Consider the following 27,541-nt stretch of genomic DNA (forward strand, 5'->3'; position numbering starts at 1 on the left):
GTACGAGACAGACACTGTCAGTATTGCTGTAACACAGTGAGTATATAGTTACACTGCTGGTACTGCACTAATCATGTTTGACTAATTTGTTAGAGTTACTCGAAGTAACAAGCAGGGTGCGTAATGGGGATGCTGTAGATGTAATTTATCTGGACCTCTGGAAAGCATTTGATACGTGCTGCACAAAAGTTTAATTCACAGGTTTGGATCATTTGAGATTAGGGGTAATTGCAGTGAGGAAATAAGAACCTTACAAATGGATATAGGTAGGTTAGAAGAGTAGGCCAAATTGTGGCAGATGGAGTCTAACATGGGTAAGGGCTAGGTCATGTATTTGGGCAGAAAAAAGAGAAGGCGACCAATTATCTTAATTGGGAGAGACTTCGGGGTGCTCTGGTACAGAGGGACCTAGGTGTACTCTTTAATGACTCATGGAAAACTAGCATGCAGGAACACAGATAATAAAGGAAGCAAATACGATGGTGGCTTTCATGGCTAATATAAATAAAGGTAAGGAAGCATTGTTGCAATTTTACAAGGTATTAGTGAGACCATACCTGGAGTATTGTGCAAAGTTTTGGTCCCCTTATTTGAGGAAAGATGCAGTGATATTGGAGGCAGCTCATAGGAGGTTCACTAGATTGATCCCAGAGATGAGGTGGTTTGTCGTACGAGGAGAGATTGAACGGATTAGGCCTTTACTTTCTGGAATTTAGTAGAATGAGGGGCAATTAAATATTCAAGATGATAAAAGGTGAGAATTAAATAGAAAAGACGTGGGGAATTCATGGACAAGAGGCCATAGTCTTAGGATAAGGGAGAGCAAATTACAAACAGAGTTGAGGAGAAACTACTTTCCCAAAGGATTGGGAATTTGAGAATTCGCGACTCCAAAGTGTGGTGGATGCTGTGCGAGTGAGTAAATTTAAGGAGGAATTAGACAGATTATTAATTGGTAATGGGTTGAAGGGATATGGCGAGAAGGCAGGAAAATGGGGTGAGGAGCAAATCAGCCATGACTGACTGGGGGAGCAGACTTAATGGGCCTAATGGCCTAATTCTGCTCCTATATCTTATAAAGACTGAGTAAACAATCCCTGTGTCATTATTGCACTAACATAGTTAGTATATACTGACAGTGTCAGAACCGCTGTCACACACACAGCATACACTGACTCTGTCATTATTGCTCTAACACTGAGTACACACTGACTCTGTCTGTATTACACTAACACAGTGAGTATACACTGTCTCTGTCTGTATTACTCTAACACAGTGAGTATACACTTATTCTGTCTGTATTTCTGTAATACAATGAGTATACACATACTGTGTCATTATTGCTCGAACTCAGTGACTCTGCCTGTATTGCTCTAACACAGTGAGTACACACTGACTCTGTCTGTATTGCTCTAACATTGTGAGCATACACTGACTCTGTCTGTATTGCTCTAACACTGTGAGTATATACTGACTCTATCTGTATTGCTCCAACACAGTGAGTACACACTGACTCTGTCATTATTGCTGTAATACAGTGAGTACACACTGACTCTGTTTGTATTGCTCTAACACAGTGAGTATACACTGACTCTGTCATTATGCTGTAACACAGTGAGGCTATAGTGACTCTGACATTATTGCTCTAACACAGTGAGTATACCGTGACTCTGTCTGTATTGCTCCAACACAGTGAGTACAGACTGACTCTGTCATTGTCGCTCTAACACAGTGAGTATACCGTGACTCTGTCTGTATTGCTCCAACACAGTGAGTATAGACTGACTCTGTCATTGTCGCTCTAACACAGTGAGTAAACACTGACTCTGTCAGTATTGCTCAAACACAGTGAGTATATATTGACTCTGACAGTATTGCTCTAACCTAGTGAATATACCGTGACTCTGTCTGTATTGCTCTAACACAATGAGTATATACTGACTTGTCTGTACTGCTCTAACACAGTGATTACAGATTGACTCTGTCTGTATTGCTCTAAGACAGTGAGTATATACTGACTCTGTCTGTATTGCTCTAACACTGTGAGTATACAGTGACTCTGTATGCTTTGCTCTAATACAGTGAGTGTATACTGATTCTGACATTATTGCTCTAACAAGGTGAGTACACACTGACTCTGTCAGTATTGCTCTAACACAGTGAGCACACACTGACTCTGTCTGTATTGGTCTAACACAGTGAGTACACACTGACTCTGTCAGTATTCCTCTAACACAGTCAGTATGTTCTCACTGTCTGTTTTATTCTAACACAGCGAGTACATACTGACTCTGTCTGTATTGCTCTAACACAGTGAGTATGTCCTCACTCTGTGTGTATTATTCTAACACAGTGAGTATACACTGACTCTGACATTATTGCTCTAACACAGTGAGTATACACTGACTCTGACATTATTGCTCTAACACAGTGAGAATACACTGACTCTATCAGTATTGCTCTAACACTGTGAGTACACACTGACTCTGTCTGTATTCCTCTAACACAGTCAGTATGTTCTCACTGTCTGTTTTATTCTAACACAGTGAGTATACACTGACTCTGACATTATTGCTCTAACACAGCGAGAATACAGTGACTCTGTCTGTATTCCTCTAACACAGTGAGTACACACTGACTCTGGCTGTATTGCTGTAACGCAGTGAGTACACACTGACTCTGTATTGCTCTCACACAGCAAGAACACACTGACTCAGTCTGTATTGCTCTAACACAGTGAGTATGCACTGTCTCTGTCTGTATTCCTCTTACACAGTGAGTATACACTGACTCTGACATTATTGCTCTAACAAAGTGAGAATACAGTGACTTTGTTTGTATTGCTCTAAATAGTGAGTATATACTGACTCTATCAGTATTGCTCTAACACTGTGAGTACACACTGACTCTGTCTGTATTGCTCTAACCCAGTCAGTATACACTGACTCTGTCTGTATTCCTCTCACAAAGTGAGTATGTCCACACTCTGCCTGTATTCTTCTAACAAAGTGTGTATACAGTGACTGTTTGAATTGCTCTAACACAGTGAGTATACACCGATTCTGTCATTATTGCTATAACAAGGTGATTATACACTGACTCTGTCTGTATTGTGTAACTCAGTGAGTACACATTGACTCTGTCATTAATGCTCTAACACAGTGAGTATACACTGATTCTGTCATTATTGCGCTAACACCGTGAGTATATACCAACTCTGTCTGTATTGCTCTAACACAGTGAATGTACAATGACTCTGTCTGTATTGGTATAACACAGTGAGTACACACTGACTCTGTCATTATTGCTCCAACACAGTGAGTGCACACTGAATCTGTCATTATTGTTCTAACACAGTGAGTATACACTGACTCTTTCCGTAAGGCTCTAGCACAGTGAGTATTCAATGATTCTGTCATTGTTGCTCTAACACAGTGAGTATAAAAGTTAAAAAACAATGACTGCAGATGCTGGAAAGCAGATTATGGATTAGTGGTGCTGGAAGAGCACAGCAGTTCAGGCAGCATCAAAAGTGCAGCGAAATCGACGTTTCAGGCAAACACCCTTCAAGAGGAATAAAGGTATACAATGACTCTGTCTGTATTGCTCTAACACCGTGAATACACACTGACTCTGTCTGTATTGCTCTAACATTGTGAGCATACACTGACTCTGTCTGTATTGCTCTAACACTGTGAGTATATACTGACTCTATCTGTATTGCTCCAACACAGTGAGTACACACTGACTCTGTCATTATTGCTGTAATACAGTGAGTACACACTGACTCTGTTTGTATTGCTCTAACACAGTGAGTATACACTGACTCTGTCATTATGCTGTAACACAGTGAGGCTATAGTGACTCTGACATTATTGCTCTAACACAGTGAGTATACCGTGACTCTGTCTGTATTGCTCCAACACAGTGAGTACAGACTGACTCTGTCATTGTCGCTCTAACACAGTGAGTAAACACTGACTCTGTCAGTATTGCTCAAACACAGTGAGTATATATTGACTCTGACAGTATTGCTCTAACCTAGTGAATATACCGTGACTCTGTCTGTATTGCTCTAACACAATGAGTATATACTGACTTGTCTGTACTGCTCTAACACAGTGATTACAGATTGACTCTGTCTGTATTGCTCTAAGACAGTGAGTATATACTGACTCTGTCTGTATTGCTCTAACACTGTGAGTATACAGTGACTCTGTATGCTTTGCTCTAATACAGTGAGTGTATACTGATTCTGACATTATTGCTCTAACAAGGTGAGTACACACTGACTCTGTCAGTATTGCTCTAACACAGTGAGCACACACTGACTCTGTCTGTATTGGTCTAACACAGTGAGTACACACTGACTCTGTCAGTATTCCTCTAACACAGTCAGTATGTTCTCACTGTCTGTTTTATTCTAACACAGCGAGTACATACTGACTCTGTCTGTATTGCTCTAACACAGTGAGTATGTCCTCACTCTGTGTGTATTATTCTAACACAGTGAGTATACACTGACTCTGACATTATTGCTCTAACACAGTGAGAATACACTGACTCTATCAGTATTGCTCTAACACTGTGAGTACACACTGACTCTGTCTGTATTCCTCTAACACAGTCAGTATGTTCTCACTGTCTGTTTTATTCTAACACAGTGAGTATACACTGACTCTGACATTATTGCTCTAACACAGCGAGAATACAGTGACTGTCTGTATTCCTCTAACACTGTGAGTACACACTGACTCTGGCTGTATTGCTGTAACGCAGTGAGTACACACTGACTCTGTATTGCTCTCACACAGCAAGAACACACTGACTCAGTCTGTATTGCTCTAACACAGTGAGTATGCACTGTCTCTGTCTGTATTCCTCTTACACAGTGAGTATACACTGACTCTGACATTATTGCTCTAACAAAGTGAGAATACAGTGACTTTGTTTGTATTGCTCTAAATAGTGAGTATATACTGACTCTATCAGTATTGCTCTAACACTGTGAGTACACACTGACTCTGTCTGTATTGCTCTAACCCAGTCAGTATACACTGACTCTGTCTGTATTCCTCTCACAAAGTGAGTATGTCCTCACTCTGCCTGTATTCTTCTAACAAAGTGTGTATACAGTGACTGTTTGAATTGCTCTAACACAGTGAGTATACACCGATTCTGTCATTATTGCTATAACAAGGTGATTATACACTGACTCTGTCTGTATTGTGTAACTCAGTGAGTACACATTGACTCTGTCATTAATGCTCTAACACAGTGAGTATACACTGATTCTGTCATTATTGCGCTAACACCGTGAGTATATACCAACTCTGTCTGTATTGCTCTAACACAGTGAATGTACAATGACTCTGTCTGTATTGGTATAACACAGTGAGTACACACTGACTCTGTCATTATTGCTCTAACACAGTGAGTATGTCCTCACTGTTTGTATTATTCTAACAGAGTGAATATACACTGACTCTGACATTATTGCTCCAACACAGTGAGTATACTGTGACTCTGTCTGTATTGCTCTAACACAGTGAGTGTACAATGACTCTGTCTGTATTTGTATGACACAGTGAGTACACATTGACTCTGTCTGTAATCCTCTAACACAGTGAGTACACACTGACTCTGTCTGTATTGCTGCAACACAGTGAATATACACTGACTCTGTCACTATTGCTCTAATACCCAGAGTATGCACTGACTCTGTCTGTATTGCTCTCACACAGTGAGTATGTCCTCACTCTGTCTGTATTATTCTAACACTGTGAGTACACACTGACTCTGTCTGTATTGATCTAACACAGTCAGTGTACACTGACTCTGTCTGTATTCCTCTCACAAAGTGAGAGTTTCCTCACTCTGCCTGAATTATTCTAACACAGTGAGTATACACTGATTCTGTAATTATTGCTGTAACAAAGTGAGTATACACTGACTCTGTATTTCTGTCACACAGTGAGTATACACTGACTCTGTCTGTATTGCTCTAACACAGTGAGTATATACTGACTCTGACATTATTGTCTAACACCTTGAGTATACACTGTCTCTGTCTGTATTGCTCTAACACAGTGAGTATACACTGTCTCTGTCTGTATTGCTCTAACACAGTGAGTATATACTGACTCTGACATTATTGCTCTAACACCTTGAGTATACACTGTCTCTGTCTGTATTGCTCTAACACAGTGAGTATACACTGTCTCTGTCTGTATTACTCTAACACATTGAGTATACATTGACTGTCATTATTGCTCTAACACAGTGAGTACACACTGACTCTGTCTTTATTGCTGTAACAGAGTGAGTATACACTGACTCTGTATTTCTGTCACACAGTGAGTACACACTGACTCTGTCTGTATTGCTCTAACACAGTGAGTATACACTGACTCTGTCTGTATTGCTGTAACATAGTGAATATACACTGACTCTGACATTATTGCTCTAACACCTTGTGTATACACTGTCTCTGTCTGTATTCCTCTAACACAGAGTATATACTGACACTGTCTGTATTCCTCTAACACAGTGAGTATATACTGACACTATCTGTATTGCTCTAACACAGTGATTATACACTGACTCTGCCTGTATTGCTCTAACACAGTGAGTATACATTGAATCTGTCTGTATTCCTCTAACACAGTAAGTATATATTGACTGTCTGTATTGCTCCAACACAGTGGGTATATACTGACGCTGTCATTATTGCTCTAACATAGTGAGTACACGCTGATTCTGTCCGTATTGCTCCAACACAGTGAGTATACACTGACTCTGTCTGTTTTCCTCTAACACATTGAGTGTACAGTGACACTGTCTGTATTGGTCTGACACAGTGAGTACACACTGACTCTGTCACTATTGCTCGAACACTGTAAGTACACACTGATTCAGTCATTATTGCGCTAACACAGTGAGTACACACTGACTCTGTCTGTATTGCTCTAACACAGTGACTATACAGTGACTCTGTCTGTATTGCTATAACACAGGGAGTATATACTGACTCGGTCTGTATTGCTCCAACACAGTGAGTATACATTGAATCTGTCTGTATTCCTCTAACACAGTGAGTATACACTGTCTCTGTCTGTATTGCTCTGACACAGTGAGTATACACTGACTCTGTCATTATTGCTGTAACAGAGTGAGTATATACTGACTCTGTATTTCTGTCACACAGTGAGTACACACAATTGCTCTAACACAGTGAGTATGTCCTCACTCTGTCTGTATTATTCTAACACAGTGAGTACACACTGACTCTGACATTATTGCTCTAACACAGTGAGAATACACTGACTCTGACATTATTGCTCTAACACAGTGAGAATACAGCGACTCTGTCTGTATTGCTCTAACACTGTGAGTATATACTGACACTATCTGTATTGCTCTCACACAGTGAGTACACACTGACTCTGTCTGTTTGTGTGTGTTGGGGTACACAGGAAAACAACACACACAGACCAAGTCCTAAACTATGAAAGTAACCACCCCAACACACACAAACGAAGCTGCATCAGGACACTATTCAAAAGAGCTACAACACACTGCAGTACACCAGAACTGCAAAAAGAGGAAGAGGAACACCTATACAAGGTATTCGCCAAAAACGGATACCCGCGCAACTTTATCAACAGATGCCTAAGAGATAGACCACGGAACGAGGACATGCCACAACCAAAAGGACTAGCCACACTACCATACATCAGGAGCGTTTCAGAACTGACAGCCAGACTACTGCGACCGCTAGGACTCATAACGGCACACAAACCAACAGCCACGCTCAGACAACAACTTACTAGAACAAAGGAGCCAATACCCAACATGAGCAAAACTAACGTAGTTTATAAAATACCATGCAAGGACTGCACAAAACACTATATAGGACAAACAGGAAGACAGCTAACAATCCGCATACATGAACACCAACTAGCCACGAAACAACACGACCAGCTATCACTAGTATCCACACACTCAGACAACAAGCAACATGAATTCGACTGGGAAAACACTACTATCATAGGGCAAGCCAGACAGAGAACAGCCAGGGAATTCCTAGAGGCATGGCATTCATCCACAAACTCCATCAACAGACACATCGACCTGGACCCAATATACCAATCACTACAGCGGACAGCTGAAACTGACACCCGGAAGCGGCAAGGACAGACCACTATAAATGCCGGAAGAAACATCAAAGAAGCGCTTCGCAGGAGGCTCCAGAGCACTGATGATGTCTCCTAGCCAGGGGACGAAATGTTTGCAACAAAAACTTCCAGCTCGGCGAACAGAACCACTATAACAAGCACCCGAGCTACAAATCTTCGCACAAACTTTGAACTGTATACACTGACTCTGTCATTATTGCTCTAACACAGTGAGTATATACTGACTCTGTATTACTCTAACACAGTGTGTATACACTAACTCTGCCTGTATTGCTTGAACACAGTGAGTACACACTGACTCTGTTTGTATTGCTCTAACACACTGAGTATATACTGACTCTGTCTTTATTGCTGTAACACAGTGAGTATACACTGACTCTATCAATACTGTTGTGACACAATGAGTATATATTGATTCTATCAATATTGCTCAAACATAGTAAGTACTGACACTTTCGGTACTCCTTGAACAAACTGTAAGTACTGATACTCTCAGTATTGTTCTAATACAGCAAACACATACTGACTCTGTCGATATTGCTTGAACACATTGAGTACATATGGACATAGTTGTTATTGGTCCAACACTGTGCATATATACTGACATGGTTGGTATTGCTCTTACACAGTGAGTATACACTGACACTGAAAGTAAGCTCCAACACAATGAGTACATCCTGAAACTGTCGGTGTTGTTTGAACAAAGTGAGTATATACTGATGCTGTCGATATTACTCTAACACAGTGAACACCTACTGATACTGTCAGTACTGCTCTGACACAGTGATATATACTGACCCTGTTAATATTGCTTCAAAACAATGTGTACCTACTGACACTGTCCATATTGCTCTCATACAATCAGTATATACTTACTCTGACCATATTGCTTTAACATAGTCAGTATATACTGATACTGTCGGTATTGCTGCAACACTGTGTATATACGACACAGTGACGTTGAGGCGAGATGGTTCAGATGAGGCGATGAGAGTTACAGAGTAGCTAGGAAGGATTTAAAGAGAGTTAAGAAGAGCTAAGAGGGGCCAGGAGCAGTCTTTAGCAAGTATAATGAAGGAGAACCCTAAAGCTTTCTATAGATATGTGAGGAATAAAAGGATAACGAGGGTAGGAGCAGGGCATGTCATGTCAGAAGTGGAAAGTTGTGTGTGGACCCTGTGGAAATTGGAGAGATGATAAACAAATATTTCTCATCTGTTTTCAGTCAGGGATAGAACGATATTGTAGAGGAGAAGACTGAGAAATGGGCTATTAGACTTGAAAGGATTGAGATTAGTCAGGAGGAGGTGTTAGCAATTCTAGAAGGTGTGATAGTAGATAAGTCCCTGGCCAGATGGGATTTTTCTGAGAATTCTCTGGGAAGCTAAGGAGGTGGCGGAGCCTTTGTCCTTGATCTTTGAGTCATCATTGCCTACAGGGTTAGTACCAGAGGACTGGAGAAATGCAAATGTTGTATCCTTGTTCAAGAAGGCCCGTTGCGGCAAGCAGGTAAGTGCTGCGTTTTGCTTGTTTTGGTTTCTTTACATTTAGTTTTTTTTAAAAGAAAGCTAGCTTTTTAGAGGGATGGCAGTGCAGGCAGTGCAATGTTCCTCTTGCAACATGTATGAGGTGAGGGAAGCCATTAGCGTCCCTGCTGAGTACACTTGCAAGAAGTGCACCCATCTGCAGCTCCTCCAAGCCCGTGTTAGGGAACTGGAGCTGGATTTGGATGAACTGCGGATCATTCGGGAGGCAGAGAGGGTCATAGATCAGAGCTTTAGGGAAGTAGTTACTCCGAAAGTTCAAGATAGATGGGTGACAGTGAGGGGGAGTGGGAGGAGGAAGCCAGTGCAGGGACCCCCTGCGGTCATTCCCCTCAAGAACAAGTATACCGTTTTGGATACTTGTGGGGGGGATGACTTACCAGGGGCAAGCAACGAGGTTCAGGCCTCTGGCACGGAGCCTGGCCCCGTTGCTCAGAAGGGAAGGGTGGAGAAAGGTAGAGCGATAGTTCTTGGGGACTCGATAGTGAGGGGTACAGACAGACGGTTTTGTGGGGGCGACAGTGACTCACGTTTGGTATGTTGCCTCCCAGGTGCAAGGGTACGTGATGTCGCTGATCGTGTTTTCCGGGTCCTTAAGGGGGAGGGGGAGCAGCCCCAGATCGTAGTCCACGTTGGCACCAACGATATAGATAGGAAGAGGGGTGAGGATGTCAGACAGGCTTTCAGGGAGCTAGGTTGGAAGCTCAGAGTTAGAACAAACAGAGTTGTAGTCTCTGGTTTGTTACCCGTGCCACGTGATAGAGAGTCGAGGAATGGGGAGAGAGAGCAGTTAAATGCGTGGCTACAGGGATGGTGCAGGAGGGAGGGATTCCATTTTCTGGACAACTGGGGTTCTTTCTGGGGAAGGTGGGACCTCTATAAAAAGGATGGTCTACACCTGAACCTGAGGGGCACCAGTATCCTTGGGGGGAGGTTTGCTAGTGCTCTTTGGGAGGGTTTAAACTAACTCCGCCGGGGCATGGGAACCTGGACTGTAGCTTTAGGGTACAGGACCTTGAGTGTAGGGAGGTTATGAATAATGCAGCGATCTCGAAGGAGGGTGCCTGTAAACAGAAGGGTGGATTGAAGTATGTATACTTCAATGCCAGAAGTATAAGGAATAAGGTAGGTGAACTTGCAGCGTGGGTTGGTACCTGGGACTTCGATGTTGTGGCCATTACAGAGACGTGGGTAGAACAGGGACAAGAATGGCTGTTGCAGGTTCCAGGGTTTAAATGTTTTAGTAGGATCAGACATGGGGGTAAAAAAGGGGGAGGCGTGGCATTACTTGTCAAAGATAGTATTACAGCAGTGGAATGGACGATGGAAGAGGACTTGCCATCTGAGGTAGTTTGGGCTGAGGTTAGAAATAGGAAAGGTGAGGTCACCCTGTTAGGTGTTTTCTACAGGCCTCCTAATAGTCCTAGAGAAGTAGAGGATAATATTGCGAGGATGATTCAGGAAAAGAGTGAAGGTAGCAGGGTGGTTGTTATGGGGGACTTTAACTTCCCAGATATTGACTGGGAGAGCTATAGCTCGAGTTCATTAGATGGGTCGGTGTTTGTCCAATGTGTGCAGGAGGGTTTCCTGACACAATATGTAGACAGGCCAACAAGAGGTGAGGCTATACTGGATTTGGTTCTAGGTAATGAACCAGGCCAGGTGTTAGACTTGGAGGTAGGTGAGCACTTCGGGGACAGTGACCACAACTCGGTGACTTTTACTTTAGTGATGGAGAGGGATAAGTGTGCGCCGCAGGGCAAGAGTTATAGCTGGGGGCAGGGAAATTATGATGCAGTGAGGCATGACTTAGGATGTGTGGATTGGAAAAACAGGCTTCAAGAAAAGAACACTAATGAGATGTGGGGATTGTTCAAGGAGCAGCTACTACGTGTCCTCGATAAGTATGTACCAGTCAGGCATGGTGTAAAGGGCCTTGTGAGGCAGCCGTGGTTTAGTAAGGAATTGGAATCCCTTGTGAAAGGGAAGAAGGCGGCATATGTAAAGATGAGGCGTGAAGGTTCAGTTGGGGCGATAGAGAGTTATAAGGTAGCCAGGAAGAATCTAAAGAGAGAGCTAAGAGAAGCGAGAAGGGGACATGAAAAGTCTTTAGCTGGTAGGATTAGGGAAAACCCAAAGGCTTTCTATAGGTATGTCAGGAATAAAAGGATGACTAGGGTAGGTATCGGTCCAGTCAAGGATAGTAGTGGGAAGTTGTGTGTGGAGGCGGAGGAGATTGGAGAGACACTAAATCAATACTTTTCATCAGTATTCACTCAGGAACAGGACACTGTTGCTGACGTGAATATGGAGTCACAAATGATTAGAATGGATGGCCTGGAAATATGCAGGGAAGAGGTTCTGGGAATATTGGAGAGGATGAAAATAGATAAGTCTCCTGGGCCTGATGGCATTTACCCTAGGATCCTATGGGAAGCTAGGGAGGAGATAGCAGAGCCATTGGCCTGGATTTTTATGTCGTCATTGTCAATGGGAATAGTACCAGAGGACTGGAGGATAGCGAATGTGGTCCCCTTGTTCAAGAAAGGGAGTAGGGATAGCCATAGTAACTATAGGCCAGTGAGTCTGACTTCAGTGGTGGGCAAAGTCTTAGAGAGAATGGTAAGGGATAAGATTTATGAACATCTGGATAGGAATAACGTGATCAAGGATAGCCAGCATGGTTTTGTGAAGGGCAGGTCGTGCCTCACAAACCTTATTGAGTTCTTTGAGAAGGTGACTAAGGAAGTGGACGAGGGTAAAGCAGTAGATGTTGTGTATATGGATTTTAGTAAGGCGTTCGATAAGGTTCCCCATGGTAGGCTAATGCTAAAACTACGGAGGTATGGCATTGAGGATACATTAGAGGTTTGGATTAGGAATTGGCTGGCTGGAAGGAGACAGAGGGTAGTAGTTGATGGACTAAGTTCATCTTGGAGTGCAGTTACTAGCGGTGTACCACAAGGATCTGTTTTGGGACCATTGCTTTTTGTTATCTTTATAAATGATCTAGAGGAAGGGCTTGAAAGCTGGGTAAGCAAGTTTGCGGATGACACAAAAGTCGGTGGAGTTGTGGATAGTGAGGAAGGAAGTGGTAGGTTACAGCGGGATATAGATAAGTTGCAGAGCTGGGCAGAAAGGTGGCAAATGGAATTCAATGTAGCTAAGTGTGAAGTCATTCACTTTGGTAGGAGTAACAAGATGATGGATTACTGGGCTAATGGTAGGCTACTTGGTAGTGTGGATGAGCAGAGGGATCTTGGTGTCCATGTACACAGATCTCTGAAAGTTGCCACCCAGGTAAATAGTGCTGTGAGGAAGGCATATGGTGTACTGGGCTTTATTGGTAGAGGAATTGAGTTCCGGAGTCCTGAGGTCATGTTGCAACTGTATAAGACTCTGGTGCGGCCTCATCTGGAGTATTGTGTGCAGTTTTGGTCGCCATGCTATAGGAAGGATGTGGAGGCATTGGAACGAGTGCAGAGGAGGTTTACCAGGATGTTGCCTGGAATGGTAGGAAAATCTTATGAGGAAAGGCTGAGGCACTTGGGCCTGTTCTCATTGGAGAAGAGAAGGTTTAGGGGAGATTTGATAGAGGTGTATAAGATGATTAGGGGTTTAGATAGGGTCGACACTGAGAACCTTTTACCGCTAATGGAGTCAGGTGTTACTAGGGGACACAGCTTTAAATTAAGGGGTGGTAGGTATAGGACAGATGTTAGGGGTAGATTCTTTACACAGCGGGTTGTGAGTTCATGGAATGCCCTGCCAGTAGCAGTGGTGAACTCTCCTTCTTTATGGTCATTTAAGCGGGCATTGGATAGGCATTTGGAAGTTATTGGGCTAGTGTAGGTTAGGTAGGATTCGGTCGGCGCAACATCGAGGGCCGAAGGGCCTGTACTGCGCTGTATCTTTCTATGTTCTATGTTCTAAGGGCAGAAGTGATGACCCAAGTAATTATAGACCAGTGAGCCTTATGTCTGTTGTAGGAAATATTTTGGAAAGGATTATACAAGATAAAATTTATAATCATCTAGCAAATAACAATTTGATTGGAAATAGTCAACATGGATTCGTCAAGGGCAGGCCGTGTCTCACAAACCTCATTGGGTTTTTTGAGAAGGTGACCAAGCATGTGGATCAGGGTAAGGCAGTTGACGTGGTGTATGTGGACTTCAGTAAAGCCATTGATAAGGTTCCACATGGTAGGCTAATGGAGAAAATGCAGAGGAATTGAGGGTGATTTAGCAGTTTGAATTCGAAACTGGCTTTCTGTAAGATGGCAACAAGTGGTTGTTGATGGGAAATTTTCAGCCTGGAGTCTAGTTACTAGTGGTGTGCCACAAGAATCTGTTTTGGGACCACTGCTGTTTGTCATTTTTATAAACAACTTGGACGTAGGCATGAGTGGATGGGTTAGTAAGTTTGTAGATGATACTAAAGTTGGTGGAGTGGCAGAAGAATGTTTCAGGTTGCAGGGGGACTTGGATAAACTGCAGAATTGGGCTGAGAGGTGGCAAATGGAGCTCAATGTAGCTAAATGTGAGGTGATGCACTTTGGGCAGAATAACAGGAAGGCAGAATACTGGGTCAATGGAAAGATTCTTGGTAGTGTGGATGTGCAGAGGGATTTTGTACATAGATCCCTGAAAGTTGCCACCCAGGTTAAGAAGAAGGCACACGGTGTGTTAGGTTCTTTTGGCAGAGGGATTGAGTTCCGGAGCCGTGATACCATGCTGCAATTATACAAAACACTAGTGCAGCTGCAGTTGGAGTATTGTGTACAATTCTGGTTGCCCCCATTACAGGAAGGATGTGGAAACATTGGAAAAGGTGCAGAGGAGATTTACCAGGATGTTGCCTGGTATGAAGTAAAGGTCTTACGAGGAAAGGCTGAGGGACTTGGGTCTTTTCTCATTGGAGAGAGGGCAGCTAAGAGGGGATTTAATAGAGACGTGCAAGATGGTCAGAAGATTAGATAGGGTGGACAGTGAGAGGCGTTTTCCCAGGATGATGACATCTGCTTGTACAAGGGGGCACAGCTGCAAATTTAGGGGTGGGAAATTTAAGACAGATGTCAGAGGCAGGTTCTTCACTCAGAGATTGGTAAGGGCGTGGAATGCCCTACCTGCCAATGTAGTCAACTCAGCCACATTAGGGGCATTTAAACAGTCCTTGGATGAGCATATGGATGATGATGGGATAGTGTCGGGAGATGGGCTTAGATTAGTTCACAGGTCAGCACTGCATCGAGGGCCGAAGGGCCTGTTCTGCGCTGTCTTGTTCTATGTTCTATACTGACACCATTGGTATTACCCTAACACAGTGAGTACATGTTGACTCTATCAGTATTATGCAGACTCTGTGACTATTATACTGACAGTAAATATTACTCTAACTCAGTGCTATTTGAATACTCAGTGCCTTTGTAACCATCTGAGTTACTGTACAATACTCAATATTGATGCAATACTCAAACCTCCAGCATAATAGTGTCAGTATAATAATCAGGGTCAGTGTAATGCTCGGATTGTGGTATTAGTCTAATACAGTCAGTACTCTACTCAGATTTGTGCCATATTCTATGTAGTACTTAATATTAAAACAGTACTTAAACGGTCAGTGTAATAATGACACCGTAAAGACTGTTAAACACAGAATATTAGAAAAACTCATCAGGTCTGGCAATAGCTGTGGAGAGAAATCAGAGTTATAACATAGAACATAGAACATTACAGCGCAGTACAGGTCCTTCGGCCCTCGATGTTGCGCCGACCTGTCATACCAATCTGAAGCCCATCTAACCTACACTATTCCATGTACGTCCATATGCTTGTCCAATGACGACTTAAATGCACTTAAAGTTGGCGAATCTACTACTGTCCCAGGCAAAGCATTCCATACCCTTACTATTCTGAGTAAAGAAACTACCTCTGACATCTGTCCTATATCTATCACTCCTCAATTTAAAGCAATGCCCCCTCTTGCTCACCGTCACCATACTTGGAAAAAGGCTCTCCCTGTCCACCCTATCCAACCCTCTGATTATCTTATAGGTCTCTATTAAGTTACCTCTCAACCTTCTTCTCCCTGATGAAAACAGCCTCAGTTCCCTCAGCCTTTCCTCATAAGACCTTCCCTCCATACCAGGCAACATCCTGGTAAATCTCCTCTGAATCCTTTCCAAAGCTTCCATATCCTTCTTATAATGTGATGACCAGAACTGTACACAATACTCCAAGTGCGGCTGTACCAGTTAGCATTTCAGATCCAGTGACCCTTCTTCAGACTTGGGGTTCTGGTCACTTGACCTAAAACATGTAACTGTGTTTTTTCTCCATAGATGCTGCCAGACCTGCTGAGAGTCCCCAGTAATTTCTGCTTTTGTTTCAGAATTCCAACATCTGCAGTCCTTTGTGCTATATTGCTGTAAAGACTCTTCATGTGCTTCTTTCCAGACTTCCCTTTTCCCTTTGGTTGGCTGAATGGCTATTTGGCGATTTTAGTTGGTGCCATTATGACTTTCATTGTTCAGAGCAGCTCAGTGTTCACATCAGCGATTGTCCCACTCATAGGTAAGAGGAAATTCTCTGGATGCCAGCCTGTTATACCAATAGTCTCAGACATTGAGTGGTGTTGGTCAGTGAGGGCTGTTTGTCATTGACCTGGGACCAGCATTTACACGCCTTAAACAGACACCCGTATTGATCCTCCTCATTTCCAACGCCTCAACACAGGCCACACCCACTCCCAGGCTCAACCTGTGCCCAGGCTCCACCCACTCCCAGGCTCTACCTGTGCCCAGGCTCCACCCACTCTGAGACACCACCTGGGTCCAGGCTCCACCCACTCCCAGGCGCCTCCTGTGTCCAGGCTCCACCCAATTACAGGCTCCTCCCCTGCCCAGGCTCCACCTGGGTCCAGGGTCCACCCAATCCCAGGCTCCTCCCCTTCCCAGGCTCCACCTATGTCCAGGGTCCACTGTGTCCAGGCTCCACCCACTCCCAGGTTCCTCCCCTGCCCAGGCTCTACTTGTGCCCAGGCTCCACCCACTCTGAGACACCACCTGGGTCCAGGCTCCACCCACTCCCAGGCGCCTCCTGTGTCCAGGCTCCACCCAATTACAGGCTCCTCCCCTGCCCAGGCTCCACCTGAGTCCAGGGTCCACCCAATCCCAGGCTCCTCCCCTTCCCAGGCTCCACCTATGTCCAGGGTCCACTGTGTCCAGGCTCCACCCACTCCCAGGTTCCTCCCCTGCCCAGGCTCTACTTGTGCCCAGGCTTCACCCACTCTGAGACACCACCTGGGTCCAGGTTCCACCCCCTCCAAGGCTCCTCCCCTGCTCAGGCTCCACCTGTGTCCAGGCTTCACCCACTCCCAGGCTCCTCCTGTGTCCAGGCTCCACCTGTGCCCAGGCTCCACCCACTCTGAGACTCCGCCCCTGCCCTGCATCCTAAAATTGTCTGGAGTCTCCCTGGAATTAAAGAAAAATCTCAAGTCCCTGCTCCCAGGAGCCTGTCAGAATCTCAGTGTTCTGCTTAAAGTCATGGCCAGTAACTTCAAACCACTTCATCCAATGTGATAGTGAGTGGGGCCAAGCAGTGATTGTGGAATGATCCAGTGTTGGGATGCTCATTGTCAATGGTGGATGTGTTGGGTATAACCTGTGGCACAGAGTGAGCTTCTGGGCCAGACGGGGACCATGAAACTCCAGCAATCCATTCAAACAGAGTTGTCACCTGATTGTAAACACTGGCTCAGGCCATGAGCTCCTGAGGGTCTAATCGTGGGCAGATGCCAGTCCTGAGTTGGGCTGAGTGAGGAAATTGGAAATGAATGCCCGGTGGAGCACCTTTTGGGGGTATAAAAGGGAGTTATTTTAAAAGAGTAAGATGGGTGTGGGAATGATTTATAAAGAGGTAAGTTGGTCCCCTTGGGGAGAAGGGCTCTGTATTAAGAGGAATTCCACAGCCAGTGACTGTGACTGGGCCCTAATGCCCCTCACAGTAATGAGTGACATTGAGTGCTGGGGTCCGCTCATGGGATTGACCAGTGATGGGATCAGAGTGATCAAGCTGCACTTTTCCCTCTGACCTGTACAGGGATCGGTGTGATCAGCCTGAAGAGGGCATACCCCCTGTGTTTGGGGTCAAATGTTGGAACAACGACCACAGCAATACTGGCTGCCCTGGCAAGCCCAGCGGAACAACTGGGCAATGCTGTACAGGTAACACAGCCTCGCTTCTCCACCCCCGCCCCAACAATCACTCACACTTACACACTCATTCTCATTTCGAATCTAGATGACTCTCCATCAGAGCTTAAGTGAAGTGTGGAGGGGCAGTGTTTATGTTATAGTTCGGTGGGGGGTGTGGGTGAGGGATGGTGGTGGTGATGGGGGTAGTGGGTGTAGGGTGCTGGTGGGGAAAACATGTTGGTAGTTTACATTAAGAGATTGGAATGTGAGAATGGCAAAACAATGACGTATCTCCTGCCAAACTTGAAAGGTCAGTAAGCGAGATGGGGGAGGGAGGACATCACAATTTAAAGGTGTTGAACTCCATATTAAGTCTAGACAGCTATAAAGTGCCTGTTGTGAGGATGAGCTGTTGTTCCTCCAGTTTGCGAATGGTTCACTGGAACACCGCAGCACACTGAGGGCATGTGAACAGGACACTGTGTTAAAATGACCAGACACAGGAAGGTAGGGGTCCTGTTTGTACACAGACTGGAGGTGTTCCTCAAAGCGGTCACCCTGGCTGTGTGTGGTTTCTCCAAGTTAGAGTAGGCTAAATTGGGGTGCAGCAACTACACACACGATTGGAGGAGGTCCAGGTGAAATGCTGCTTCACCTGTTTCGGCCCTTGGATGGTGAGGAGGGAGAAGGTGAGGGGCAGGTGTTGCAACTTTTGCTGGAAGGTGCACTGGGGAGCAGGGGGTGGCGTTGGTGGTTGTGGAATAGACTCGGGAGTCTGGAAAGGAACGATCCCTGCGAAATGCAGATGGGGAGGGAGGGGAAGATGTGTTTGGTGGTGACGTTCTGCTGGAGTTGTCTGAAATGGCAGGTAATGATCCTTTGAATGTAGAGGCTGGTGGGATGAAACGTAAAAACAAGGGGAACCCATATCATGCTGTTGTGAGTGAAGGGGAGGGTGGAAGCACATCTGGTAGGTCAGATGAGGTTGAGGGCCCTGTCGACCACGGTGGGTATGAAACCTAGGTCATGGACGAAGTAAACACTGTCAGCAGCGCTGTTTTGGAAGGTGGTACAGATGGGGTATATGAAGGAACTCCGAGAATGGGATGGAGTATGATGAGTTGGAGTGAAGGTAGCTATGGGAGTCAGCGGCTTTGTAGTGGATAGCAGTGGACAGTTTATTCTCCGAAATGGAGACAGAGAGGTCAAGGAAAGGAAAGGAAGTTCCAGAAATGGATGATGTGCAAGTTATAGAGAGGTGGAAATTGGAGGCAAAATGAATGAAGTCTTCAAGGTTCTGGTGGGAGCATGAAGCAGCATTGAAGCAGTCATCGATGTGCCCACAAAAGCTTTGTGGGTGGGGGTCAGTGTCAGACTGGAACAAGGATTGTTCCACATACCCCATAAAGAGGCAGGGCATAACTGGGACCCATGGGGGTGCCCATTGCCACTCCTTTGACTTGGCAGAAGTGAGATGAATGAAAGGAGAAATTGTTCAGTGAGAGAACTAGTTCAGCCAGGCGGGGGAGGGTGGTGGTAGATGGGGCTTGTTCAGGCCTCTGGTCGAGGAAGAAGCCGAGAGCTCTGAGACCATCCTGGTGGGTGGTACAGGTATAGAGGGATAGGACATCCACAGTGAGCAGGAGGCAGAAAACTGGAAATTGTGAATTGGGACTGAGGAATCGCAGATGTGGGTAGGTAGGGACTGGACAAGTGGAGAGAGGATGGAGTCAAGATAGGAGGAAATGAGCTCAGTGTGGCAGGAACACGTTGATACATTGGAACTATCAGCACAGTCTGGTTTGTGGATCTGCAGTAATTTGTTCCTACACTCATTCTTATATTCCCTCGTGCTTAAACATTCCTTCTCGGCACTCCCTTATTTTCAAACTTCCCTTGTCCTCACACTCGCTCATACCCTTGCACTCGGCCTTACATCCCTCATGCTTACATACTCATTCTCATACTTTGTGTGTTGGGCGGCACGGTGGCTCAGTGGTTAGCACTGCTGCCTCATAGTGCCAGGGATCCAGGTTTGATTCCAGCCTCGGGCGACTGTGTGGAGTTTATCCATTCTCCCTGTGTCTGGGTGCTCCAGTTACCTCCCACGATCCAAAAATGTGCAGGCCAGGTGAATTGGCCATAGTAAATTGCCCAAAGTGTTAGGTGCATTAGTCAGAGGGAAATGATTCTGGGTGGGTTACTCTTTGGAGGATTTGTTGGGCTGAAGGGCCTGTAGGGTAACTAATCTAATCACTCACACTAGCACACTCATTCTCACATTCACCCACACACACTCACTCTTACCTTCATTCTTTTGTACACTCATTCTCATGTATTTCTTGCACATTCTTCCATACTCTCTCACTCATATTCACCCAGTTCTCACAACTCATACTTACATGTCCTTCATGCTCACACACATTCTCATTCACACTCTCTCGTACATATTTTCACTCACATTCTCACACATATACATTCACGCTGTCACACCCATCCTCACATCGATGCACACTCCTTTGACTTGGCAGAGGTGAGATGAATGAAAGGAGAAATTGTTCAGTGAGAGAACAAGTTCAGCCAGGCGGGGGAGGGTGGTGGTGGATGGGGATTCTTCAGGCCTCTGGTCGAGGAAGAAGCCGAGAGCTGTCAGACCATCCTGGTGGGTGGTACAGGTACATTCGATGCACTCACATTCTCACTTACCAATGCACTCTCATAGATTCTCACACTCAGATGTATTCTCAGACTTTCACATACTCATTGACACTCACTCTCAGTCTGTGACACACCTTCACACACACATTCAAACACTCGCTTTTATATTCTCACACATCCCCATCAATGCAAAGAAATGCCACATTAAGGATCTCTCAATGGTTACATGTTGAGTTACTAATGCTGAGTAATCCAGGAAACCCATTCCCTTGTCTGTACTGAGTTGTATGGTACACCACCTTGTTGTGCTTTGTTCTTTCCAGCTTTCTCCTTTCACTCTGAGGGGGCATGTTTCCATGGTTACCAGCAGCCACCCCATATTTCACCCTAAAGTCTAGGCAGTGAACATAAACTATAAGGTAAGGGACACTGGATTGAGCCTGAAGTTTGAGATCGGGGACATAATCCAAGATTGTAAAATACTGTTGTGGTTCTGTTCTCCGAGCTGGGAATTTGTGTTGCAGACGTTTTGTCCCCTGTCTAGGTGACATCCTCACTGCTTGGGAGCCTCCTGGGAAGTGCTTCTGTGATGTTTCCTCTGGTATCAAAACCACTGTAGTGTACAAAATCCCATGCAAGGACTGCACAAAACACTACATAGGGCAAACAGGAAGACAGCTAACGATCCGCATTAACGAATACCAACTAGCCACAAAACGACACGACCAGCTATCCTTAGTAGCCACACACGCAGATGACAAGCAACATGAATTCGACTGGGACAACACTACTATTATAGGACAAGCCAAACAGAGAATAGCCAGGGAATTCCTAGAGGCATGGCACTCATCCACAGATTCTATCAATAAGCACATTGACCTGGACTCAATATACCGGCCACTGCAGCGGACAGCTGGAACTGACAACCGGAAGCAGCAGAGACAAACCACAATAAATGCCGGAGGAAACATCACAGAAGCGCTTCACAGGAGGCTCCCAAGCACTGAGGATGTCACCTAGACAGGGGACGAAACGTCATTCAAGAAAGGGAATAGGGATAATGCTGGGAATTATAGACCAGTCAGTCTTACATTGGTGGTGGGCAAATTATTGGAGAAGGTTCTGAGACACAGGATTTATAATTATTTGGAAAACATAGTTTGATTAGAGGTAGTCAGCACGGCTTTGTGAGGGGCAGGTCATGCCTCACAAACCTTATTGAATTCTTTGAGGATGTGACAAGACACATTGATGACGGGTGAGCAGTGGGTGTGGTATACATGGATTTTAGCAAGGCATTTGATAAGGTTCCCCATGGTAGGCTCATTCAGAAAGTAAGGCAGGTAATCTGGCTGTCTGGATAAAGAATTGGCTGGCCCATAGAAGACAGAGGGTGGTAGTAGATGGAAAGTATTCAGCCTAGAGATGAGTGACCAGTGGTGTTCCACAGGGATCTGTTCTGGGACTTCTGCTCTTTGTGATTTTTATAAATGACTTGCATGAGGAAGTGGAAGAGTGGGTTAGTAAGTTTGCTGATGACACAAAGGTTGGTGCAGTTGTGGATAGTGTGGAGGGCTGTTGTAGTTCAACCTGGAAAAGTGTGAAGTGATTCATTTTGGAAGGTCAAATTTGAATGCAGATTACAGTGTCAAAGGCAGTACGGGGGAACCGAGTGATTTTGGGGTCCACGTCCATAGATTCCTCAAAGTTACCACCAAAGTTGATGGGGTTGTTAAGAAAATGTACGGTGTGTTGGTTTTCATTAGTGGAGGGTTGAGTTTATGCTGAAGCTCTATAAAGCCCTAGTTAGACCCCAGTTGGAATATTGTATTCAGTTCTGGTCGCCTCATTATAGGAAGGATGTGGAAGCTTTAGAGAGGATGCAGGGGAGATTTACCACGATGTTGCCTGGGCTGGAGGGCTTGTCTGATGAAGAAAGGTTGAGGGAGCTAGGGCTTTCCTCATTGGAGCAAAGAGGATGAGAGGTGACTTGATAGAGGTGTAAAAGATGAGGAGAGTAATAGATAGAGTGGATAGCCAGAAACTTTTTCCCAGGATGGAAATATCTATCATGAGAGGGCATAATTTTAAGGTGATTGGAGGAAGGTTTAGGGGAGATGTCAGAGGTAAGTTCTTTACACAGACAGTGGTGGGTGCGTGAAATGCACTGCCAACAGTGGTAGTAGAGTCAGATACATTAGGGACATTTAAGCGACTCTTAGATAGGCGCATGGATGATAGTATGGGAAATAGAACCCACTCACTTCAATAATTTCAGTCTGAGACAAGATCTGAAGCAGCAGTATTGTTTATTATACTCTTGCAAGAGTGGTGCCTATAAGATAGGCACCCCGAGTTTAACGAGTACACAACTTATATACAATTCATTTCACTTTCCCTCCTCCCACTACTCTAAACCCGGCGCCCATTGCTCTTGTTTAACTCTTGCCTTATCCGGCCTTGTGCATAACAAACTACATGTTTTGCCTTGGCCATTGCACCACATCCTGCTGAGGTCCATTGTTAGCATACACCCTCCTTCACTGCCATCTGCTTCCTTGCTTGCTAAAGCAACATTTCCTCTTCGCCCACACTGAGCCTTATGACCTCTTGATTGTGGTTTGTTCTTGTTTTTACAGAAGTGGGAAATAGATACTTATAACTACTGTTTGTACAGGCATATCTAGTTTAATCCCCTCCCCTCACAGCACCTTATCCATTTGTCTGTATTATCTCCCATTGTCTGCAGGCACATTTCATTCTTGCATGCACATTTTAGCTAATACAAAAACAATTATGTATTTCCTTTACATAGTTTTAATTCTTGTTGACTCAGCTCTTGGCTGAAACAATTATACACTGGTGTGAGTTCATTTACCTTGCATAAGTAATTATGGTTGCCAAAATAACACTTTTTCCTACATCCCACAATAGTAAAATGAAGGGTACGTAGGTTAGTATAACCTCCGAGTAGGGTAAAAGGTCAGCACAACATCGAGGGCCAAAGAGCCTCTACTGTGTTGTACTGTTCTATGTTCATGTGTGTGTCTTGTGTTTTGCCTTGGGAGTATAGAACAGGAGTTTGGAGAATGAGTGATAGGAACAGGAGCACAACTCCAGTCCTCTGACCCCAGGGAACTTAACTTGTCAGTATTTTGATTCCTAACTCAAGAACATAAAGATAAGAACTAGGAGCAGGAGCACCTTGGGCCTGCTCCACCATTCAATATGATCTTGGCTGATCTGATCTCAGCCTCAACTCCACTTTCCTGCCTGCTCACCACCGCCCTTTAACCCATGACTAGTTAAACATCTATCTATCTCTCTCCTCCTTATCTTTACTCAATGTCCCAGCATCCATTGCACTCTGGGGTCGTGACTGCCAGAGATTCTCCTAATCTTTATTTTAAAACTGCTACCCTTTACCTTAATGTCTCATTCTTGATTGCCTAATGGGGAAACATCCTTTCTACAGCTATTTTGTAAATTGTCTTTAACATTTTATTCACCTCCTTCCATTCATCTAAATTCCAAAGACCGTCAGCCTTAATTGCTCAATCTCTCTTCACACACAAACCTCTTATCTCTGGAATCAATCCTAGTGAACCTCCTCTGAACTTCCTCCAATATGTCTATATCCCTCCTCAAATAAGGACCAAAATTGTACCAATACTCCAGATGCAGCCTCTAGATATTAAAACAGTGCAGACAAAGCCCTTGAAAGTCCACTATTTTTGCACTTGTCCCATTTCCTTGAATGTTATGATATTTGAAGTGCTCATCCAAATATTTTTTAAAGGTTTTTAGGTTTCCAGCCTTTATGACCTCCCCAGACAGTGCATTCCAGATTCCCACTACCTGCTTTTTTTTTAACAAATTACCCCTGAATCTCCTGCCCCTTATCCTAAAACTACACCCTCCCATGGTTGACTGCTTCTCTCTATTTGTCCCTAGCCCTTCATAATGCTATACATCTCAAATCATATTCCTCTGAGTTTTCTCTACTCTAAAGAAAACAAGCCAAACCTCTCCAGTCTCTCCTTACAACTGAATTTCTCTATCCCAGGCAACATCTCTGTACCCCTGCTAGTGCTATCACATCCTTCCTATAGTGAGGTGACCAGGCCTGCACACAGTACCCCATCTGTGGCCTCACAATGCTCTGTACAACTCCAACATTATCTCCTTGCTCTTATACTCTATGCCACGACTGATGAAAATAAATGTCCTATATATTGTCTTAACTATCTTATTCATGTGTTCTGCTGACTTCAGAGATGGGTGAATAATTACTCCAAGATCCCTCTGTCCCTCTGAGCTACCCAATGTCCTGCCATTCCTTAAATACTCCTTCAACTTGATTCTTCTTCCAACATGCATCACCTCACACTGATCAGGATTAAATACCATCTGCCATTGGTCTGCCCATTTGACCAACCCATCTGTATCTCCCTGTAACCTACAACCATCTTCTTCACTCTTAACAACTCTGCCAATCTTGGTAATGCTGCAAATTTGTTTGCACATTTTCATCCAAATTATTTCTGTATCTAACAAACAATAAGTGTCCCAATACTGATCCTTGTGGTACATCACTGGACATCGGACTCCAGTCACTCAAACAGCCTTCTCCCACTACCCTTTGTTCCTATTACTAAGCCAGTTTCTGATCCATCTCAGCAAGTTTCCCACAATCCCATGTGCTTTCACCTTCTCAATCAGTCTCCCTGTCGGGCCTTGTCAAAACTTTTACTAAAATCCATATAAACTACATCACCAGTCTACAATTTCCTCATTCATTGCTACCATCCATCTTGAAGAGGAACCACACTGGCCGTCCTCCAGTCGTCTGGAACTTCCCTGATGGCCAGAGTGGAATTAAACATTTGAGTCGGAGCCCCTACAATTTCCAGCCTCCCCACCCACAGCAGCCTGGGATGCAATTTATCCAGGTCAGGAGATTTGTATGTTTTTAAGCCCAATAGAGTTTCCAATTGCTCCCTATTTCCTGTGTCAAACTATTCAAGTTCATCATAATCCCTTTTCCTGAATTCCGTACCTACACTCTTCTCCAGAGTGAAGACCAAAGAGGAGTATTCATTTAACACCGTGGGTGGTCTTGTTTGAGTCTTAGCTTCCAGCATGTTGGTAAAGGGCAAGGATAGTAGGAGCAGCTTGAGTTATTTATACAGCCCAACCCAAACACCAATGGAAATCTGCTGTTTGCCTCCTGAGGCTCTATGGTAACCATCTAAACAGCCAATGAGACAGGAGCTTGCAAGTTCCTGGTCTAGAATGTGAGATCCAAATTTAATTTTTGAGGAATTGGTCTGGGGCTTTTCCTGACTGTGGATTAACGGAGGAGAGAGTGAGGTCTGCAGATGCTGGAGATCAGAGCTGAAAAGCTGGTTAAAGCGCAGCAGGTCAGGCAGCATGCAAGGAACAGGAGATTCGACGTTTCGGGCATAAGCCCTTCTTCAGGAATGAAGAAAGTGTGTCCAGCAGGCTAAGATAAAAGGTAGGGAGGAGGGACTTGGGGGAGGGGCGTTGGAAATGCGATAGGTGGAAGGAGGTCAAGGTGAGGGTGATAGGCCGGAGTGGGGATGGGGACGGAGAGGTCAGGAAGAAGATTGCAGGTTAGGCAGACGGTGCTGAGTTCGAGGGCTCATGCCCGAAACGTCGACTCTCCTGCTCCTTGGATGCTGCCTGACCCACTGCGCTTTTCCAGTGTGGATTAACAGAGTTCTGTAAGAGCTGGTTGTACAGGGATCAGAGAGACTGATGACCATTCCTCAGCATTCTAATAAGTTTAATGTCCTGACACTGACGGCACTTCTCCTTTTGCCAGGTTGCTCTCATCCATCTGTTTTTTAACCTGTCTGGAATTCTCATCTGGTATTGTATTCCGTACATGCGCATCCCGATCTCACTGGCCAAGGTGTTTGGGAATGTTACTGCTCGCTATCGTTGGTTTCCCATCATGTACCTGCTGCTCAGTTTTATCCTGATCCCAGGCACTCTCTTTGGGTTGTCCATGGCAGGTTGGATAGTGCTAGGAGCCGTTGCTGGGCCCATCTTCATCATCCTCATTCTCATTGTCACCATCAACATCATCCAAAAGAAGTGCCCTCGGATTCTGCCCTCAAAGCTGCGATCTTGGGACTTCCTACCCCTCTGGATGCACTCCTTCAGCCCACTGGACAGAGTCCTGACATGTTGCTGTGCCCACTGCTGCTGTCAACGTTGTCGGACAATGGCAGGCAGTGCCCAGACGCCCATGCCAGGCCAGCCCCAGAAACCTGCTTCATTGAAGGAAAGTCACTGCTATGATAATGTGGTGAACGTGGAAAGCACACATCTCTGAGGAGTCATCAGTCTTCCATTTCTCAGGCAGCTGGTTCTTTCAATTGTCCTGTCATTTTCACAGAGAAGTGAACTTACTCTATCGGTAACCTCTGATATAACTCTCTGCTGAGTCAGCTCTTCAAGTGATACACTTGGCAGACCAATGAAAATTCAAAATATTGAAATAAATGAAGGGAGAGACATTGTACATTCACTGTGTAAAAGTGCAGTAATAGGGAATATGTCCATGTGTTTGCCTGTGAATTCTTGACTCTTAAATGATCTGATCTGAATCCACAACCTCCCTCTGTAGCCCGAATACCTCAAATACATTCCCATAATGAATATGACCTTTCCTTTCCACTGATCGTGTGTTTTTAGTCTAACTGTATGAGCTACTGCTTCACTCACCAATCGAGCTTGCCAAGCTCATTTCATTAATCTTTATTGCTGCTGGCTCAACATTGTCTCCTAATCAGACAACTGCCAACAGGAATCCTGGCTCTCTTGGATCTGGGGAGTTGCTCAGACCTTATCTCAGCTGTGGGTTTGTGCCTTCAGGTTAATGTGTCCTGACCTTTGGACTGATATGGAGGTCT

The 27,541-nt window shown here is 44.7% G+C and overlaps 1 protein-coding gene across 1 annotated transcript in view; it reads left to right on the top strand.

Moving 5' to 3' along the window:
- LOC132825630 (sodium-dependent phosphate transport protein 2B-like) overlaps positions 1-26,961 on the top strand; it is a 49,382-nt gene extending 22,421 nt beyond the window's left edge. The window contains exons 10-12 of the mRNA XM_060840996.1: positions 16,201-16,317; positions 17,845-17,969; positions 26,446-26,961. Of these exons, the coding sequence (XP_060696979.1) occupies positions 16,201-16,317; positions 17,845-17,969; positions 26,446-26,961 (758 nt within the window). The remainder of the gene's footprint in view (positions 1-16,200; positions 16,318-17,844; positions 17,970-26,445) is intronic.
- Positions 26,962-27,541: the final 580 nt, after the last annotated feature.

The sequence above is a fragment of the Hemiscyllium ocellatum genome, chromosome 21 (assembly GCF_020745735.1).
Source record: "Hemiscyllium ocellatum isolate sHemOce1 chromosome 21, sHemOce1.pat.X.cur, whole genome shotgun sequence".
In the NCBI taxonomy this organism is placed as follows: domain Eukaryota; kingdom Metazoa; phylum Chordata; class Chondrichthyes; order Orectolobiformes; family Hemiscylliidae; genus Hemiscyllium; species Hemiscyllium ocellatum.